The following is a 20,990-nucleotide window of genomic DNA, read 5'->3' as shown; positions in this document are numbered from 1 at the left end:
GAAAATATCAAACCAACCGGAAAACCTGAACATAAAAGTATCCAGGGAGCTTGAGTGTACTTCAGTTAACTGCATGCATGCAGGGAAGGGAGTAAAATTGGAGCTGTAACTTATTTAAGGTGCAGTTATTTCACTGACACAACTGTGTCCATGCCAATCATTGGCACCTGGGAATCCTGAGCAAAGGTAATATTTGTCAACACAAATCTGCAGTGATCGTAACAAAGTCAGCCAGGTGGACCTCATAGAATAGGAGTTCCCTGATTGAGGTTGTTAACCTGGGCCAATCAGAGAGCCCTGTATGGCAAAAATAAACAGGAGAGTCAGAGTCATAGAGATGCACAGCACAGAAGCAGACCCTCAGTCCAACCCATCCATGCCGACCAGATATCCTAACATAATCCAGTCCCATTTGCCTGTACTTGGCCCAGGTCCCTTTAAATCTTTCCTATTCATGTATCCATCCAGATAACTTTTGAATTGTGTAATTGTACCAGCCTCCACCACTTCCTCTGGCAGCTCATTCAATACATGCACCAAAAGTTGGCCCATAGCTCAAACCCACCAACCCTGGCAAAATCCTTGTAAATCATTTCTGAACCCTTTCATGCTTCACAACATCCTACTGATAGGAGGGAGAACAGGATTGCACGCAATATTCCAAAAATGGCCTAACCAATATCCTGTACAGCTGCAACGGGACCACCCAATTCCTATACTTAGTGCTCTGACCAATAAAGGAAAGCATACCAAATGCTTTCTTCACTACGTGCAACTCTACTTTCAAGGAACTATGAACCTGCACTCCGAAGTCTGTTTGTTCAGCAACACTCCCCAGGACCTTTATATTAAGGTATGTAAGTCCTGATCTGATTTGTCTTTCTAAAATGCAGCACCTCACAGTTCCCTAAATTAAATTCCATCTGCCACTCCTCAGCCCATTGGCTCAGTAAATCAAGATCCCATTGTACACAGAGGGAACCTTCTTCGCTGTCCACTATACCTCTAAGTTTGGTGTCATCTGCAAACTTGCTAACTATATCTCGTATGTTCACATTCAAATCATTTATCATTTACTGGTCACAGGCCTCCAGTATGAAAAACCACCACCCTCTGTCTTCTACCTTCAAGCCAGTTCTGTATCCAAATAGTTAGTTCTCACTGTATTCCATGAGATTTAACCTTGCTAATTAGTCTACCATGACGAACCTTGTTGAACTCCTCACTGAAGTCAATTTAAATCAAATCCACCACTCTGCCCTCATCAATCCTCTTCGTTAATTCTTCAGAAAATGCACTCAAATTCGTGAGACATGATTTCCCACACACAAAGCTATGTTAACTATCCCTAATTCTATTCATTCTGATAGCTGCATCACTGTCAAGGGCTCTCCGGATGTAAATAAAGGGTGAACTGGGTGATGAGTTACCGGCCTTTGTGTAATTATTTCAGTGGTGATGAGAGAAAACAACATTCCTAAAGAAACTCACTCACAACAGTTATCTTTGAGTTGATTTCTGGCATCATGCCATTATTTGGGCAGCTTGACTCATTCGATTCTGCCATCGAAAACTGGTCCCAGTCTGTGGAAAGAAATTATTATTTTTTCTGGGTCAAGGACGTTGGGGAAGACAAAAAACAAGAAGTAATTCTCCGGACAGCTCGTGTAACCTCAACTTTTTCAGTTAAGAACAAAGCATGAATAAAATTACAGCACAGGAACAAGCCCTTCGGCCCTCCAAGCCTGAACTGAGCCAGATCCTCTGTCTAAACCTGTCGCCTATTTTCTGAGGGTCTGTGTCTCTCTGCTCCCTGCCTATTCATGTATCTGCCCATTAAGATACATCTTAAATGATGTTATCATGTCTACCTCTACCACCTCCACTGGTAATGCATTCCAGGCCCCCATCACCCACTGCATAAAGAACTTTCCATGCATATCTCCCCTAAACTTTTCCCCTCTCACTTTGAACTTGTGACCGCTAGTAATTGAGTCCTCCACTCTGTCTATACCTCTCATGATTTTGTAGACCTGAATCAGATCCCCCCTCTGACCTCCATCTTTCGAATGAGAATCATCCTCATCTATTCAACCTCTCTTCATAGTTAGCACCCTCCATACCAGGCAACATCCCAGTGAACCTCCTCTGTACCCTCTCCAAAGCTTCCAAATTGTTTTGGTAATGTGGTGACCAGAACTGTACACAATATAACAAATGTGGCTGAACCAAAGTCTTATACAACTGTAACATGGCCTGCCAACTCTTATACTCAATACTTTGTCCAATGAAGGAAAGCATGCCGTATGCCTTCTTGACCACTCTATAAACCTGCTTGCCACCTTCAGGGAACAATGGACCTGAACACCCAGATCACTTTGTACATCAATTTTCCCCAGAACCTTTCCATTTACTGTATAGTTCGCTCTTGAATGGGATCTTCCAGAATGTATCACCTCTCATTTGTCCGAATTAAACTCCATCTGCCATTTCTCTGCCCAACTCTCCAATCTACCTAAATTCTGCTGCATTCTCTGACAGTCCCCTTCACTAGCTGCTACTCTAACAATCTTAATGCAATCTGAAAACTTGCTAGTCAGACCAGCTATACCTTCCTCCAGATCATTTATGTATATCACAAACAACAATGGTCCCAGCATAGATCCCAATGGAACACGACAGGTCACAGTTCTCCATTCTACACTCTGTCTCCTGTTGCCCAGCTAGTTCTTTATTCATTAGCTAGTACATCCTGGACCCCATGCGACTTCACTTTCTCCATCAGCCTACTATGAGGAACCTTATCAAATACCTTACTGAAGTCCATGTGTATGACATCTGCAGCCCTGCCCTCATCAACCAACTTTGTCACTTCCTCAAAGAATTCTAGTAAGTTGCTAAAACATGATTTCCCTGGATAAAACCATGTTGCCTATCACTGATAAGCTCATTTTCTTCCAAATGGGAATAGATCCTCAGTATCTTCTCCAGCAGCTTCCCTACCACTGACGCCAGGATCACCGATCTATAATTACCTGGATTATCCCTGCTACTCCTCTTAAACAAGGGGCCAACATTAGCAATTCTCCAGTCCTCCAGGACCTCACCGTGTTCAAGGATACTTCAAAGATAGCTGTTAAAACCCAAGTATTTCCTCTCTTGCATCCCTCAGTAACCTGGGATAGATCCCATTTGGATCTGGGGACTTGTCCACCATAATAGAATACCTAACAAAGTTTGGGAGAAGATTTGTAGCTCGGGTGCTCGTTGTTGTGGTTCTGTTCGCCGAGCTGGGAATTTGTCTTGCAAACATTTCTTCCCCTGTCTAGGTGACATCCTCAGTGCTTGGGAGCCTCCTGTGAAGCGCTTCTGTGCTGTTTTCTCCGGTATTTATAGTGGCCTGTCTCTGCCGCTTCCGGTTGTCAGTTCCAGCTATCCGCTGTAGTGGCCGTTAAATTGGGTCCAGGTCGATGTGTTTGTTGATAGAGTCTGTGGATGAGTGCCATGCCTCTAGGAATTCCCTGGCTGTTCTGTTTGGCTTGCCCTATAATGGTAGTGTTGTCCCAGTCGAATCCATGTTGCTTTTCATCTGAGTGTGTGGCTACTAAGGATAGCTGGTCGTGTCATTTCGTGGCTAGTTGGTGTTCATGGATACGGATCGTTAACTGTCTTCCTGTTTGTCCGATGTAGTGTTTTGTGCAGTTCTTGCATGGGATTTTGTACACTACATTAGATTTGCTCATGTCAGGTATCGGGTCCTTCGTTCTGGTGAGTTGTTGTCTGAGCATGGTTGTTGGTTTGTGTGCTGTTATGAGTCCTAGTGGTCGCAGTAGTCTGGCTGTCAGTTCAGAAATGCTCCTGATGTATGATAGTGTGGCTAGTCCTTTGGGTTGCGGCATGTCCTTGTTCCGTTGTCTCTCCCTTAGGCATCTGTTGAGGAAATTGCGAGGGTATCCGTTTTTGGCGAATACCTTGTATAGGTGTTCCTCTTCCTCTTTTTGTAGTTCTGTAGAATGCCTAACACTTCCTCCCTCCTTATGCTGACATCAAACATCTATTCCTAATCTCAATGTCCATCATGTCCCTCTCCTTGGTGAATACCGATGCAAAGTACTCATTCAGAATCCTACCCATTTTCTGTGACTCCACGAATATCTTTCCTCCTTTGTCCTTGAATGGGTCAAACCTTCTCTAGTTACCTTCTTGCTCCTTTTATATGAATAAAAGTCTTTGGGATTTTCCTTAACCCTATTTGCTAAAGATATCTTATGATCCCTTTTCGCCTTCTTAATTCCTTTTTTCAGATTGATGCTACATTCCCCTGATATTCTTGCAAAGCTTCATCTGTCTTCAGTCACCAAGACCTTATGAATGCTTCCTTTTTCCTCTTAGCTAGTCTCACAATTTCATCTGTCATCCATGGTTCCCTAATCTTGCCATTTCTAACCCTTATTTTCACAGGCACATGTCTCCCTTGAACTCTAATCAACCTCTCTTTAAGAGCCTCCCACATATCAAATGTGGATTTACCCTCAAACAGCTGCTCCCAATCTACATTCCCCAGCCCCTGCTGAGCTTTGGTATTGTTGGCCTTCCCCCAATTTAGCACTTTTTCTTTAGGACCACTCTCGTCTTTGTCCATGAGTATTCTAAAACGTATGGAACTGTGGTCACTATTCCCAAAGTAATCCCCTACTGAAACTTCAACCACCTGACTGATGGTCCAAGTCCAATATGGCCCCTTCCCGAGTTGGACTATTTACATGCTGCTCGAAAAAACTCTCCTGGATGCTCCCTACAAATTCTGCTCTATATAGACCTCTAACACGAAGTGAATCCCAGGCAATGTTGGGAAAATTAAAATCACCTATTACCACCACCCTGTTACTCCTACATTTTTCCATAAGCTGTATACATATTTGTACCTCAATCTCATGCTCACTTTTGGGAGGCCTGTAGTACAGCCCCAACATTGTTACTGCACCCTGCCAATTTCTGAGCTCCGCCCATCTTGCCTCACTGCTCAAGTCCTCCATAGTGCCTTCCTTCAGCACAAATGGGATATCCTCTCTGAACAGTAATGCAACTCCTCCACCCCTTTTACCTCCATCTCTATCCCACCAGAAGCATCTATACCCTGGGATATTTAGTTGCCAATCATGCCCTTCCTTCAACCAAGTCTCAGTAATAGCAATAACATCATACTCCCAGGTACTAATCCAAACCTTAAGTTCATCTGCCTTCCCTCCTACACTTCTTGCATTAAAACAAATACACCTCAGACCACATGTCACTCTGTATTCATCATCTGCTCACTTAGTCACACTGACTTCATTATCTAGTTCCTTATAGGCTTTAGTTACTACATCTTTATTGTCCACTAACCTCCTCATTTGGCTCCCATCCCCCTGCCACATTTAAACCATACCCAATAGCATTAGCCAAAGCTCCCCCAGAACATTGGATCCACTCCTGCCCAGGTGCAGATCATTCGATTTGTAATAGTCCCACTGACCCCAGAACTGGTCCCAGTGTCACAAAAATCTGAACCCTCCTTCCTGCACCATCTCTCAAGTCATGCCTTCATCCTGCCTAGTCATTCATTTCTACTCTGTCTAGCAAGTGGCACTTGTTGCAATCCTGAGGCCCTACTTTTAAACTTGGCTCATAGCTCCCTAAATTCTGCTTATAGGACATCAATCTGTTTATTACCTATATATTGGTGCCTATATGCACCATGACAACTGGCTGTTCACCCTCCCCCTTGAGAATGTTCTGCAGCAGATTGGAGACATCCATGACCCATGCACCTGGGAGGCAACATACCATTCGGAAGTCTCATTTTCAACCATAGGAATGCCTATCTACTCCCCGTACAATTGAATCCCTTTTGGCTATAGCCCTTCCTCTTTTTTCCTGCCCTTCTGAACAGCAGAGCCAGCCACAGTGCCATGAACCTGGCTACAGCTGCCTTCCCCTGGTGAGCCATCTCCCCCAACAGTATCCAAAATGGTATACCTGTTTTGGAGGGAGATGACTGCAGGGGACACCTACACTGCCTTCCTGCTCTTTCTCTGTCTTTTGGTCACCCATTTCCTTTCTCCCTCACAATCCTAATCTGCGGTGTGACCAATTCACTAAATGTGTATTCCACGACCTCCTCAGCAGCGCTGATGCTCCAACATGAGTCCATCCGCAGCTCCAGAGCCATCATGTGATCTAACAAGACCTGTAGCTGTACACACTTCTTGCATGTGAAGGAGTCAGGGACATCAGCCGCATCCCTGAGCTCCCACATTGAGCAAGAGGAGGATAACACAGGTGTGAGATCTCCTGCCATTTTGAAGCTTAAGCTTCACTTTGATAAATGTAAATGGAAAGAAAAGTTTTTAACAGTCACATGATTTTAAAAAAAGGTTTACCTTATCATACACTACAGAGTCCATTTGTTTTTGGTCAGAGGAGGAGGGCAGGTGGGAGACACTACACGCTCCTCACTCTCACCGCTGCAAATGAAGGCCACTGACACTCAAAGTAAGTCCTTTTAAGAGGAAACATTTACCTTCCTGGCAGCCTCCTGGTCTCTCTCTCTTGCTGCTCCTGAAAATGAAGTTATTAGAAGCCTAACTTTCCCTGAGGCACCAGACACAAAAACCTTTCAAGAGTTGACTGATTTAGTTAAGGAATATTATGACCCCAAACCTCCTTTCATTCACTATCGGTTTTACTCGGCAACTCAAGAACCAGAAAAATCCATATCAGTATTTTTGACTAGATTAGGATGACTGGCAGAGGCATATGAGTTTGGGTTACCCATTATGAGATGCTGACAAACCCCTTGGTAGGCGGGATTAATGATGTAACCATGTAAAAGCACCTACTAGTTAAAGCCCAACTGGACTTCAACCAGGCACTACAACTGGCTTAATCACTGGAAAATGCGGCTAATAGGCTTTTCTGATGGAAGAGAACACCCTCACTAGTCTGACTGAGCTGGGGGTCACCGCTTGAGTGACGGCAATTGTATAGCCTCACTCAGGTCATATCATGAACAGAGGGACTCTAGGTCAGCCCACAGCAAAACTCCAAAACAAAACAAATGGTTAAAATATTCTTCTGGATCTGGGCCAGCAAGCATTTCAGTTGCTGCTGGTATTCAAACTTGAGACAGCAAAAGAGTAGCACTGGATCTAAATTAAGAAAAAGAACTCATAAGCCAGTATCCAGAAGAGGGCACACCCTGCAAATTCCTCCCATAACTAGTTTGGAACAATTAAATTGCTTAGCAACATCCAAAATCAGAACCAATCAAAATAAACGTCTGGTTAAATAGTCAGCCAGTTCTAATGGAGGTTGATACTGGCATGGCTACATCAGTGATTGCAGAACCAATCCTTAACAAAATTAGCTCTGGACTCCAACTCTTAAGGTTATGCAAAGCCTCGAACCTAGCCTAGACTGAGAACCTATACTGGGGAACCTTAACAGATTAAGGGTACTACTTCGGTTTTGGTGTCCTAAGAGCAGCAGCTGGTTCAGTGACCACTGATTGTAGAAGAAGGCTCAGGCCCAAGCTTGATGGGGAGAAATTCATTGAGAAAGTTTCACATTGATTGGCTCAAAGTTTTTTGATTAGAAGGTGGCCGTCTGAGTGAAGTCCTAATTAAATACCTGATTGTTTTTCAGGAAGGTCTAAAGGCTATCAAAGGAGTCAAGGCAACCTTGCATGTTATGACAATAGACAATAGACAATAGATGCAGGAGTAGGCCATTCAGCCCTTCGAGCCTGCACCGCCATTCAATATGATCATGGCTGATCATTCCTAATCAGTATCCTGTTCCAGCCTTATCTCCATAACCCTTGACTCCACTATCTTTAAGAGCTCTATCCAATTCTTTCTTAAATGAATCCAGAGACTGGGCCTCCACTGCCCTCTGGGGCAGAGCATACCACACAGCCACCACTCTCTGGGTGAAGTAGTTCCTCCTCATCTCTGTCCTAAATGGTCCACCCCGTATTTTTAAGTTGTGTCCTCTGGTTCGGCACTCCCCCATCAGCGGAAATATGTTTCCTCCTGCCAGAGTGTCCAGGAAGCAATTCCATGATCCTGCAAGGCCCTTCCAGTGCCATTTATCTTAGGGGCAAAAGTACAGGCAGAAGTCAGAAGGCTGGAAAGTGAAGCTATCATCAAATCAGTCCAGTTTGCAGAATGAACAGCACCGTGGTACCGATTGTGAAGCCCAATGGGTGGGTTCACTGATGTGGGAATTTTAAATAAATGATTAACTGTTTTTTTGCAATTGGATGAAAACTACTCCCTCACCTAGAAGATTTATATGCAAAGCTTGCAGGGGATGCTGTCCTTCACAAAGCTGGACATAAGCCACGCATACTTGCAATTGTAATTAGATGAGGATTCCCTGATGGGTTTTTTAAATTCATTCATGGGATGAGGGTGTTGCTGTCTAGACCTGAATTTATTATCTATCCCTTAGGGCAGTGAAGAGTCAACCACATTACTGTGGATCTGGAGTCACATGTAGTCCAGACCAAGTAAGGATGGGTGTTTCCTTCCATGAAGGATGTTAGTGAACTAGATGGGTTTTTCTCAAAAATTGACAACAGTTTCATAGTTATCATTAGACTCTTAATTCTAGATGTTTTATTGAATTCAAATTTCACCATCTGCTGTAGTGGGATTCAAACCTGGGTCCCCAAAACATAACGTGGATTAACAGTCCAGCAATATCATGAGGCAATCACTCTGAGGGAGCTGGATCAGTGTCAAGGACACTTCAATTGTAAATAAAGGGATGTCGACCTCTGTTGAATTATTTCAAAACCTGGATTTTTATGACATCCTGTATCCACCCCAATCCTTTGCTCCAGTTGTTGTCAGTGCTAAGGACATTTTCCTTGATATGCAAAAGGCAGAAACAAGCTTTCCAACATCGGATTTGCACTTCTGGTACATACAGACAACCATGAGGGCCATCACTGACAGAACAGGATGAGGCAAATGGAACTGTCCAATTTTGACATTCTAACAATGATAAAATTTTTAAAATACTTAATTGTCTATAAAGAACTTTAAGACATTTTGAGAATGGATCCTATAAATCCAAGTTTTTAATTCTTTTCTTTCTTTCACTCATCAATGATCTTAACCTCAAGCACAGATTTTATCAAATGAACAGTAAATTACTGAATAAAAAATGATTTCAAAGTGCCTTAATAGATAGCCTGGTCCTTATATTTAATGTTCTTAATAATAATTGCATTTCTTACTCAAATTTTTCAGGATGCTGGGCTTAATATTTCATGCTTATATTTTAGCTGGCTGTACAACCTGATCATCAGATGGTATGAACCATCCTTAAGAAGATATCTGAGTGATGAGGTATGATACAACAATAAATATGATTGGAGGTATCTCCAAAATCTCCATCCATCATTATTATTTGCTCATAATATGTAACACAAATTTGAAGATTTTGTTACCAATGATTGTTTTGGTGAACCACTTACTTCATATTTCAATGTTACTTGCCATAAATTAAAGATAGTTAAACACATTAAAAAGAAAGGAATACAAAGGCATGCTGATGGGGCTAGATGAGCACATGGAGCATAAAAAATGGTTGGGCTGAATGGCCTACTTCTGTATGGAAATACTGTGGTAAAATACCAAAAAACTACCAGGTGGATGTTATACAGCTGTCTGGCCCTTAGGCCCAAGGAATCTTTTCCACGCTGCTGCGATTTGATCAGCAGTAGGTCCACACTTGGTCCCTTCACATGGCATTCCTGATGAAGAGCTCCGGCCCAAAATGTCGATTTTCCTGCTCCTCTGATGATGCCTGACTTGCTGTCCTTTTCCAGCAATATATTCTCAACTTTGATCTCAAGCATCTGCAGACCTCACTGTCTCCCTTCACATGGCAGTCATCCCTATCCTGGAAATCTCCCTGCAGATTCGGAGTGGCCACTTCTTTAGTCAAACTGTAATCCATACAGGATCCCTATGGCAGCAGCAGTAAACACGCTAAAAGATTGTGCTGACCCTCACAACCAAATCACTTCCTCTTGTCACTGTTGGCCAGCCTGATCCTGGCAACCCTCACAATGTCACCTTAATCTTGGGCCTCTTTCATCTGGCTCATCCAGACCTTGTGCAGTTCTGGTAATGGCCCAAAATTCCTGGTGGTACTATGAGAACTAAAAAGCTACTAGTCCGACCATTCATCAGCAATCCTTGTGGGGAAGGGGTGTAAAGTGTGGAAGCCCCTTTCTGCAGGCAGTTAAAATCCATCTTCAGTTTGCTCTTTGCTGTAAATTTTATTTCAATAATTGCATGTAACTTGTTACAATAAGTCTGGCAATTCCTAGCAATTACATGGAGGAAAAGCGTAGGAGGGGGATCTTGTTCAATGCTACAAAAGGAAAGATTTCAAGTCAAGTTTTGATATTTGATTGATAAGTGAAGGGAGATTTAATTTTATTATGCAAAAGTCAATATTATTTAAAATGATATTACGTCTTGCTGAATTGTTTCATTCCAGGGTCAATGAGCATTATGCAAATAAATGTACCATGCAACTTTCAATAATGCAACTTCACCAAAAGGTTTTGAAGAGGTTTTGTTTTAACATCACTGTCCCTTAGAAATCTTACACTTTTATATTTGTTTCTGAGTATCGTATCAAATTCAGGTAGGCAACTTATTCTCTTTTGGATCACACCTTTATAGTTTTTCTAATGAATAGTTGCTTTTGTATTTCCTTTATTCAGAAAATATTCTGCTACTTATAAACCTAAGCACCAATAATCAAAATGAACAATAGAGACTTCTGAAGAGCTTCACAAGAGTTGGGAGCAGTATAACTAGAATAATTCATATTTCTGTATCAAAGATTCCAAGCTGTAGACAACCAAAGTGGAACTGGGACCCTGCCCAGAAAAAAATCAGGAAAGAGTTCCCAAAAGGTAAAACTGATCAGGCAGTGATATAATAAGACTTGAAAAATTGTCCAAGGTTCTAATCAGGAAGACATGCTGAGCATCATTTTATAAACACAAAATTGGCATTTGTTCACCAGAGACTTGCTCAAACTTTCATAAACTTTGATGCTCATAAAACACAACCAATGGAAATAATATATTCATTCATAACTGTATTTTTAACATTTTGGGGGGACATGGGAGTTGCTGGCAATGCCAACATTTGTTACATTTCTCAAATCCCCCTTGAGAAAGTAGTGGTGGGCCATCTTCTTGGACCTCGCCAGTCCATCTACTGCTGGGGGCAAACTCAAAACACATTTAGGAAACAACCATAGAGCTGAAAACCTACACAGTGTTTGACTTGAAGGGATGTCGTGAATTTGCGACATTGTCTACCAATTTACCAGCTTCGATTCAAACAAAGGACATTTTCCCCTTATCTTCATGGAAATAAACTAAATAAGTTGGCATTGGGCAAAACAACAGACACAATTCCAAATTTCCACTCAAGGCTTAACAAATAATTCTCTTGGAATTCTGAAATTTATTTCTACGTTCTGAAATACATAATGCAGTAAAACTTGTTTTCCAGTCCTGTTAAACAGCATATTTAGCAAATGGTTCAGGATTTTCAAAAGATGTCACAGCAATTCATCGCTTAACAAAAGAATGGGCACCAATGTACCCAAGTGTATAAAACAATAGGGAGAATAAAGGGTGACTGCAGTATTCTATCCTTGTATTTAATGCTTGGGCAGTTTCATTGTCCTGTATATACAAGGGACATCACAACGAAATAATTTGCAGAGGAATACAAGGGGACATCAACAGATGAACATAAGAAAAGCTGATGTTGAACTGAGAATAAAGCACAAATAAATAATTATTGTAAATAATTGTATCTTTATTAAATTGTCTAAGTTCACACACTTAAGTTGGGAAGAGAATTTGGTGCATTTTGACCATCATATGAATAATGCTATGTAATAAAATGTGAAATGTAAAGTTCTGTAATTGGAGAAATCATCTCTGTTTCTTTTGCAGATCTGTCTTGAATTGCAGAAAATCTTCACTGAAAAGATAAGTCCATTTCTCCAAACTGTGCCAGGTGGGAGAAACATGTTAAGTTCTCAGACTACAAGATTGTTACACAACCAGCCAATCCGGTATAGCATTACTCATAATGACTTGTGCGATATCCTGAGGAAATACGCTACATACAATCCTACCATGTAATACAGTGTCGCCCAAAACAACTGGCACCATTGTGGCAGATGAAAAGTCTTTATTAAATAAAAATAGTAATTATAAAACAACAAAATGAACATTATGTTGCAGTATAATGTTAAATCATGAAAAGGCATGTTTTCTTCAATTAGAAATTTGATCGTTACTATAGTCCTGTTGGAAAATTGGTCTATTTACTGATGAGCTTGGTAAAATGAAAATACCTCCTGCACCTGAGCACTAGGGTCTTGAAATACGAGGGCTTTACAATCATAAATCCATATGTGTCAGAGAAGAACCTTCAAATGGAATAGGACTCAGATATACCATCCAGGTAGGTCCAGCTTTAAAGCCGGGGAGATGCAATTGTGATAGCTAGAACATAGGTAAAAATCTGACATAAAATAAATTCTGAATTTCGGAGTGTAGAGTAAAATGTCAAATTTGCCAATGATACCAAGCTTGGAGGTATGGCAAACAGAGGATGATACTATGTGACCACAACAGGACATTGGTAGGTGAGCAGAATAGGCAGACAAGTACCAGATAGCAGTACAGACATAGAAGTGTTTGTAAAGAGAAAAAGTCAGAAGAGGAAATAAAAGCTTGATACACAGTTGTAAAGAGTAAGCAGCAGAGGCACTGGGAAGTCGATGTGCACAGATGGATGGAAAGCCATTGTTCTTCTTAGATGCGTCTCAGGATCAAGCATAAAATGGGTCCAATACATTTTGATGAACTTTAAGATGGCTGATAAGCCCAAAGCATGGCCTGCACACTCTTGTCGCTTGAGATGGTGCTTGAAGGTTCAGTTAGATATGTTGTTTGATAGTCTGCTTAGGTTATAACAACATGTTGACTTTACACCTGCATGTTCCAATTTGTTTGGAGCTTTCCAGAATGAATCTTCTCTGTTTTGCTCAGAAACAGGGCCGAGACTCCCGTTTAAAACAAAACAAAGAACTGTGGATACAGATAGAATTCAGAATTAACATTTCGAGTCCAAAAGGGTCATTGTTGAAATGTTGACTTTGCTTTCTCTCCAAAGGACTGCCAAATCTGCTGAGTTTCTCCAGCAATTTCTGTTTTTGTTTCAGAGACTCCCATGGGTTGGCTGGGATACTTCAACTCTTCAGGAAGGCCTTGTGAATATTCCTAAAGCATTTCCTCTCGCCTCCTGAAGCCTTATGGAATCATAAACTACTCCACAGTGTGGAAGCAGGTCATTCAGCCCATCAAGTCCACATCACCCCTCCAAAGAGCATCCCAGCTAGACCCATCCACCTATCCTGTAAACCTGCATTTCCCAAGGCTAATCCATCCAACCTGCACATCTTTGGACTGTGGTAGGAAACCGGAGCACCCAGAGGAAACGCACGCAGACACAGGAAAAACGTGCAAACTCCACACAGTCTGGAATCAAATCAAATTGCTGGCACTGTGAGGCAACAGTGTTAACCACTGAGCCATCATGTCACCCTGGTTATAAAGCTCTAGTTTGGTTAAATTATAAGTCATGGTCAACACACTTTAGGAAAGATGTTAAGGGCCTCAAGAGGGTGCAGAGGAGCTTTATCTGGATGGGTCTGTGGAATAATTAATTATGCTGCAAAGGAAAACTTAGAGTTGTTCTCCTGAACTCAGAGGAAAAGTGATAGAAATGTACAATATTAATGACAACTTGATTAAGATAGACAAGGAAATATTGTTCCCATTAGCTGACAATACAAAGACCAGTGAACACACATTTTTGGTTTTGAGCAAGATTTAAAAGTGTGCTTGTGTGTGTGTATATGTGTGTGTGTGTGTGTGTGTGTGTGTGTGTTGGGGGGGGGGGGGTAGCGGTGCGGGGGGGAGGGTGGGTCGTGTTGGGGTGGTAGGGTGGGAGCGGTGCAGGGGATGTGAGGATGAATTTTTTTTAATGTAACAAGTGGTAATGAGCCAGAACTCTCTGTCTTAGAAGATTGTGGAAGCAGAGATGATCAATAATTTCAAAAAGGAAATTGGATGGAGGGAAATTTACAAGGTTATGGGGATAGTATGGGAGAATGGGACTGAGCAGATTGCTTTGCCAAGTGCTGGCATGGACTTGATATGCAGAGTGGGCTCCTTCTGTGCTGTAATGATTCTAAGAATCTGTAAAGCTAAAGTTAACAGAGCAGTGGAACCTGAGGAGTTATAGCTTTTGTTTACGTATCTTACAATTAAGAGCAAGTATTTCAATTATTACATACGTAAGTCAAATATTTAACTAATTAATCTGATTTCAAGGCTTAAAATTGTCATGTAGAATGGAAGACTTATAAACATTGAAGATTCAGAATATCATTCTATTAAAATCTAGTATACAAAAATAAATAATAATTCAAGAAATAATAAAACAAGCAAGTTAACAAATGGCTAATAAATCACAAATTAATCTGAAATTAAGGTAAGCCCTGATGTGGGATGGTATTTGATCATGGAAGGAAGGTCTAGTTTGTAGAAGTGTTATGGTCCCTTTCAGTGTTGATGCACATGGACAATCTGAGCTGCTGTACTCTATCAGTATATCTGGACATCGGGTCGGTCTAGCTCAGTTGGCTAGACAGTTGATTTGCGAAGCAGTGTTATGCCAACAGTGTGGGTTTAATTTCCATCACTTGCTGAGGTTAGCATGAAGGACTCTCCTTCTCAACCTCTCTCCTCGCCTGACATATGGTGGCCCTCAGGATAAACCACCACCAGTCACCTCACTTTAATGAGACAGCAGCTCTATGATCTGGTAAGACTATGGCAGCTCTCACACACACATATCTGGATATAAATACAATAAAGTAATCTTGACTCTTTATTCTCACTGTTGTTTATATGTTACTACAGTCTCATGCTGAATGTTAGTTGTCTCTCAGTCTCCATTTTGACTGTCCTCTCTGAATGTTCTATGCTTCTGTCATGATTGTGAAATCAGTTACATCATTGACTAATTAACATGAACCCCTTACTCAACAAACCCATCAACAATGGGCGGCACTGTGGCACAGTGGTTAGCACTGCTGCCTCAAGTGCCAGAGACCCAAGTTCAATTCCCGCCTCAGGCAACTGTCTGTGTGGAGTTTGCACATTCTCCCTGTGCCTGCATGAGTTTCCTCTGGGTGCTCCGGTTTCCTCCCGCAGGCCAGGTGAATAGACCATGGTAAATTGCCCATAGTGTTAGGTGAGGGGGTAAATGTAAAGGAATGGGCCTGGGTAGGGTTGGTGTGGACTTGTTGGGCCAAAGGGCCTATTTCCACACTGTAAGTAATCTAAAAACATAACTGTACTGTATATAGAAATAAATGAGTACGAATAACTAAATATAAAACAACTGGGAGTACAAACTCTCTATCCAGACTGCAATCTTCCAAAGTATGTGGATATTGCCCCAGACTGCTGTAAATGTATCTGGATAGAGACACTATGGCTCAATAGATCAGTTAAAATCAGTATTGGAGATACTCTGACACATAGAGAAGTGGTTTAGCAAAGGGGACCTACAGTTAGTAATTTGAGTCAATTTCTCTAAAACAAAGTCACACCTCAAAGATAAACTCAGACGAAGAGAGGAGAGATTATGATACTTCGTTAGCAAGAAAATGAAGCCAAAGAAACATAGAGAAGGAAATCCCAGAGTCAATGGTCTGCTCCCATAAATACAATATATTTATTGCCTATGCAAATTGCCAGAATGCTAACTATGCCAACATTTCTGCCACAGTCCAAAGATGCACAGGTTAGGGAGTTTGACCATGCTAAATTACCTGCAGTGTCCAGGGATGTATTGGCTAGGTTGATTAGCCATGGAAAATTCAGGGATACAGGGAAGTGTGGGGCGTGGGGGGAAACGCTCTTCAGAGGGTGGATGTGGACTCAATGGGCTAAATGGCCTGCCTCCATACTGTAGGGATTCTATCATTCTATGGACCAGGTAACACAAGTGGCAGAGGGTCTGGAAGGTAGGGGAGTTTTGGAGAAGGGGCAGAATAAAAAGAATCTGATCAGCAAGGATTGTGTTATTAGAAAGAAAGATTGAGTCCTCCAATAGTCTCACCCAGAAGCAAAAGTGTGTTTTGTCTACCCAGTGTGAAAGTAAACAACATTTCAGAACGAGTGGAGAGAAACTTGGAAAGATCTGGTTTAGATTCATTTGTGATCCATATTGGGACCAATGAGATAAGTGCAACATAGGATGTGAACACACAGATGGCCCAAAGATCATAAAGTAAGGATTCTTTATCCCACTGGATACAGGTCAGCACAAACATGAAGGGGAATTAAAGTTAAGTTAAAAATTATTTACTGTACTTACAAAGGATAAGTCCTACTGGTTTGCATTGGGTTGAAGAATCCAATATCCACCTGCTCCTTTTTTCCCATAAACTTTGCTTTTGCCAAAGACTCACAGGGTCTGTTCGAGTGCACTCCTTCACTGTTGCCAACTGCTGCTGGAGATTCCATTATATTAGGGAAGAAAAGAGTATTGGAAGTTATGAATAAAAGAAACTCAGATGTATTATTGGGATTCCCACCTATTGATGTGTTAATTGACAAAGAGCTATCAAACTTAGGAAGGGGAATGTTTGCTGTGGTAAGGAGAAGTTTCATTTCATAGGATGATGGCAGCAAAATAACACGGGAAGGAGCAGTACCAGTGGTATCGGTTCCACCTGAACTGAAGTTGGAGCAGTGTCTTTACGGAAACGATATGAAGGCCTGTTAATAGCAATTTAATCTGTTAAAATGAAGGAAAGAAAGTAAGTTAAATCTGTAAATAAAAACGGAGAATGAGAATTAAATCAGGTAATAAAGATGAGCTGTAATCAAATAACTAGTCATAAAACAGAAGTATAAAGGACTGTTAAAAATAAAATGAAAGGAACAACTGGTAAAGATGAATTAATCTGCCTGTTTATCAGTGTACACAAAGTCTGAAACAAATAGGGTAACTGAAGGCAGAAGTCCGTGAAGTGGAACCTGATATGATGAGAGTAGCTGAAACTTGGCTGCACAAAGAACTGGATTGCCAACAAAAAGTTCCACATTAAACAGAAAGGATAAGTAAAACAAAGGGGGCAGAAGAGCTGTACTAATTAGATATAAAATAATGGCTTCAGTAAAGTATCATAAATGAACAGAAGGTTAGAAACAAAATCCACGTGGATTAAAATGAGAAATAAAAAGGATCGATCATACCTTCAGACCACCTACTAGTGGAAATGAGGTGGTGAAAGAACCATGTCAACAAGTATCAGATCATTGAGAATCCAATCAGACATGGAGAGATCTCAACTGTGGCCTGGATGGGTGGTTTCCATGTGAAAGTGAGTACTGTAGACGCTGGAGATTAGAGCCAAGATTGTGATGCTGGAAAAGCACAGTAGGCCAGGCAGCATCCAAAGAGCAGGAAAATCGACGTTTCGGGCAAAAGCCCTTCATCAGGTGGTTTCTATGTATAATGGATATAATTGAGAGGCATCAGATATGTATATAAAATAAATTATTGAAAAGGGAATAGTGTCAGGCAGGCAGCTAACATGGTTCCTAAGTAATTGAACAAATCCACGAAAGTATAGATCAAATGACCTAATGGTGGTGGTCAGAATTTCAGATCCAATGCTGATAAAAGGATCTATTACAACAGTTTGTAGCTATACAACATTAAAGTTATTTTTCTATTAACAAAGTGGCATTTTGCACTTAATTATGTGGTCAGATTAAATAAATTTGGATGAACTGAATTCAAATTAAGTTGTCAGTAGTCTAATAGGAGATGTGGATTTGGGGAATCACAGTTTGATGATCTTTTCTTAGTCCACGCTATTCTGTTCTCATGTTTTACACTGAAGAGCACTCAAAGGTTTATCAACATTTTAATGTGTTTCTAACTTCTTTACTGTTTCAGTGACAAAGAAAATTGACAAATGTGTTGGGATTGACTACTCTTTAACCAGTCTTCCAGAAGTGGCAAAAGATTCACTAATTTTGCCTCTCAAGGTATGATGGAACACAACACAATACATATAGATCAAACAAGATTTTCTAATTTAAAAATATTAACTGCTTCCCAAAGAAGATTTGCATGAAAAAGCTGTTTGGATGAAAATTATTAAAATATAAATGATGTTCATTTAAGAGCTGGTGTTGTGTATTTAGAAGATATTTTCGGCTGAAAGTATATTGATGTCTCCTGGCATTACCTGTGTTGAGTCAGAAGATATGCTATTTAGAAGCACTATAATGTCTGATGTATAGTTTGTGATACAACACAGGAGCCGATTTCTGTGAGATACTTCATTGAAGTAAATGTGGCTGGTCCTGAAATTATCCACCTCATTATTTCCTATTCTTCATTCTTTCTGTGTTGCTTTCTACATCTTTCTACTTAGCCTTTGCGAGACAAAAGATTGTAGAATCCCAAACCAAGGCTCGAACGCAAACTGCGCTGATACCCAATGCAACATTGAAGCAAAGCCACAACTGTGGAGATGCTTTCCAACTGATGTCTGCTCAGGCTGTGATATTGTTTAAAAAACAGCACTGGATTTTCTTGCTGTCCTGGTCAACTTTAGATTTTTAAATAATGTTGGGGAATAAAAAGCAGATTGACTGCTTCTTTATGACATTGGTATGTATTATTGCTCCAGGACGCCTGGTGTACTTGACTTGATAACAACGCTTGTTGCGTGTTATAAAGTCATTCATTGCATGAAGTGCTTCAAGATGTTTCAGTATGATATAGCACAACCAAGTACTTGTTTTTGTTTTAAGTTCTTCATAGTAGCCTTTTAGTTTTGAGTGTATGTGTATGTGTGTGTGTGTGTGTTGTGCACATATGGAAAAGTAAATTGTCATGCTATAAAAATAAGTTTAATGTGGTTTACTGATAAACTATTAATCATCAGAATAATACTAACCAAAATCTAATTTTAAACCAGGGAGAATTCTATAATCTTTTGCATCGTGCTGATGTCCCTTTTTCTGCTCCACCATTGGATTTTTTAGTGGACTATGACCGGATGCTTTATATTGGATTTTCTGAATATTTCTTTAACACTGCTGGTTATGTCTTCAACTCAGTAGGCGATTTATCTATTAACATTACTGATGACATGGTGAGTAGAGCTTTAATCCAAACATATAATTACTGTGGACAGCTTCATGTTTTAAATTGTGTCAAAGAGCTTCAGCCAGATTAAGACTGCAAGTTCTTACTTATCACCAGACTATATCTAGAAATCAATTCAGCAGTTACAGAGTCAGAGAGTCTTTGAGATGTATAGCACAGAAACAGATCTTTCAGTGCAACTCGTCCAGTGCAACATATCCTAAATTAATCTAGTCCCATTTGGCAGCACTCCAATATTTTATAAATGAATGTCCTCACCCATTCCACCTCTCTCACTTTGCTTCACTTGACGCCTCATCAATGTCAATCTGTACCACTTATAGGCCTGAGCCATTAGCTCCAAACCCCATGCTCCTCGGCACCCCTCATACTTCCTATACCAACTGAGAGCTTACTTCCACCAATCAAACTTTTTTTGCCCACCATGCCAACTCAGATAGTGTCTACAAGGAACCTCGCACATGGTAGGATAAAGAAAGTTCATTATTTAAAGCTTTATATTTGCAATCTACACACAATTGAGAATAGCTTCCTCATTCATGAAAGCACTTTTTTAACGGGGTGATATTTCTTGACAGGACAGTTGGTCAATTGGAAAGGGTTTAATCACCTTTTACACATGATTTTCCCAAAGTGAATAAACCCAACTGTGACAACACAAGGATTGATGATCTTCCCTCCTGGAGAATACTTAACCACAGACCCCTAAGTGCTAAAGGATCTATGGCCAACAGCCCCAAGCTGATTCCCCAGGGGTAATATCCAAAAAAGTACCTCAGCTCTCCAGTGGGATTTACTAACTAAGGCACTGAGAGCAGACCTGCTCTTACCTGGTCTAATCTTTATACCCTGGGCTCCAGACACCAGGAGCTTCAAAATCAAATCTGAGTGAAGGCAGCTGATCATTTATCAGGTCAACTGCCTCTGAAAATGTGCAAGTGCAGACGACTACCCACTCTTAATCCTGCCCCCTGAATCCTGCCCCCTGAAATTGAAAAAACAGGTTTGGGCAGGATTTAGAATTTTGTCATGGTGGAGATAGGATCATACATTCTCATTCCAGAATCATACTTTGCTTGAAACCTGTTAATTTTGCTGTGTTTTCTAACTCAACATTGATCTCCATATTTAAAATTTAGGGCATGTGTCCTGTCAAACGTCCTTTCCTTAATGCAAATGAGATCAGTTTCAAGCAATTCCCCTGTTAAATATACCCCAAAACTCTTGAAATAATGTTTTTTTTGAACTACTTTAAATCTTCTCCTTCAACCCTCTTTTAAAATCCTTCCTGAAAAATATCACTTCAAATTTGGAAATCATCTAAAATCCTAAGTACAGTAAAAGGTGCAGCATACTGGCCCTGACTGGCCTATTTCAGCCGAAGTTCCAAAAAATATGTATGCTCGACCATTGTTGCTTCCGCACTAAGGTTCATTAAATCACAAAGAGGTCCTTCATAGCTTACTATTGGTGGGTTTATAGGTGACCAGAGGTACATTAGGATTGTCTGCCATTGAAGTTAAAAAAATTAAAATTCCAATATAAGTGCCAGTTTCTTCTGAGAGCTGATTATTGTGAAATATAAATCACAATGCTTGTCTGTTTTGTTGGAAT

General features: G+C 40.7%; 1 protein-coding gene across 1 annotated transcript in view; it reads left to right on the top strand.

The window, feature by feature from the left end:
* Window positions 1–20,990, top strand: part of LOC140463176 (bactericidal permeability-increasing protein-like) — a 122,129-nt gene that overhangs the window by 55,866 nt on the left and 45,273 nt on the right. The window contains exons 6-9 of the mRNA XM_072556956.1: window positions 9,338–9,401; window positions 12,050–12,113; window positions 18,153–18,244; window positions 19,186–19,362. Coding sequence (XP_072413057.1) covers window positions 9,338–9,401; window positions 12,050–12,113; window positions 18,153–18,244; window positions 19,186–19,362 — 397 coding nt within the window. The remainder of the gene's footprint in view (window positions 1–9,337; window positions 9,402–12,049; window positions 12,114–18,152; window positions 18,245–19,185; window positions 19,363–20,990) is intronic.

The sequence above is a fragment of the Chiloscyllium punctatum genome, chromosome 37, assembly GCF_047496795.1.
Source record: "Chiloscyllium punctatum isolate Juve2018m chromosome 37, sChiPun1.3, whole genome shotgun sequence".
Lineage (NCBI taxonomy): Eukaryota > Metazoa > Chordata > Chondrichthyes > Orectolobiformes > Hemiscylliidae > Chiloscyllium > Chiloscyllium punctatum.
Note: the sequence above shows the minus strand (reverse complement) of the source record. Positions and strands in the feature narration are given on the sequence as shown.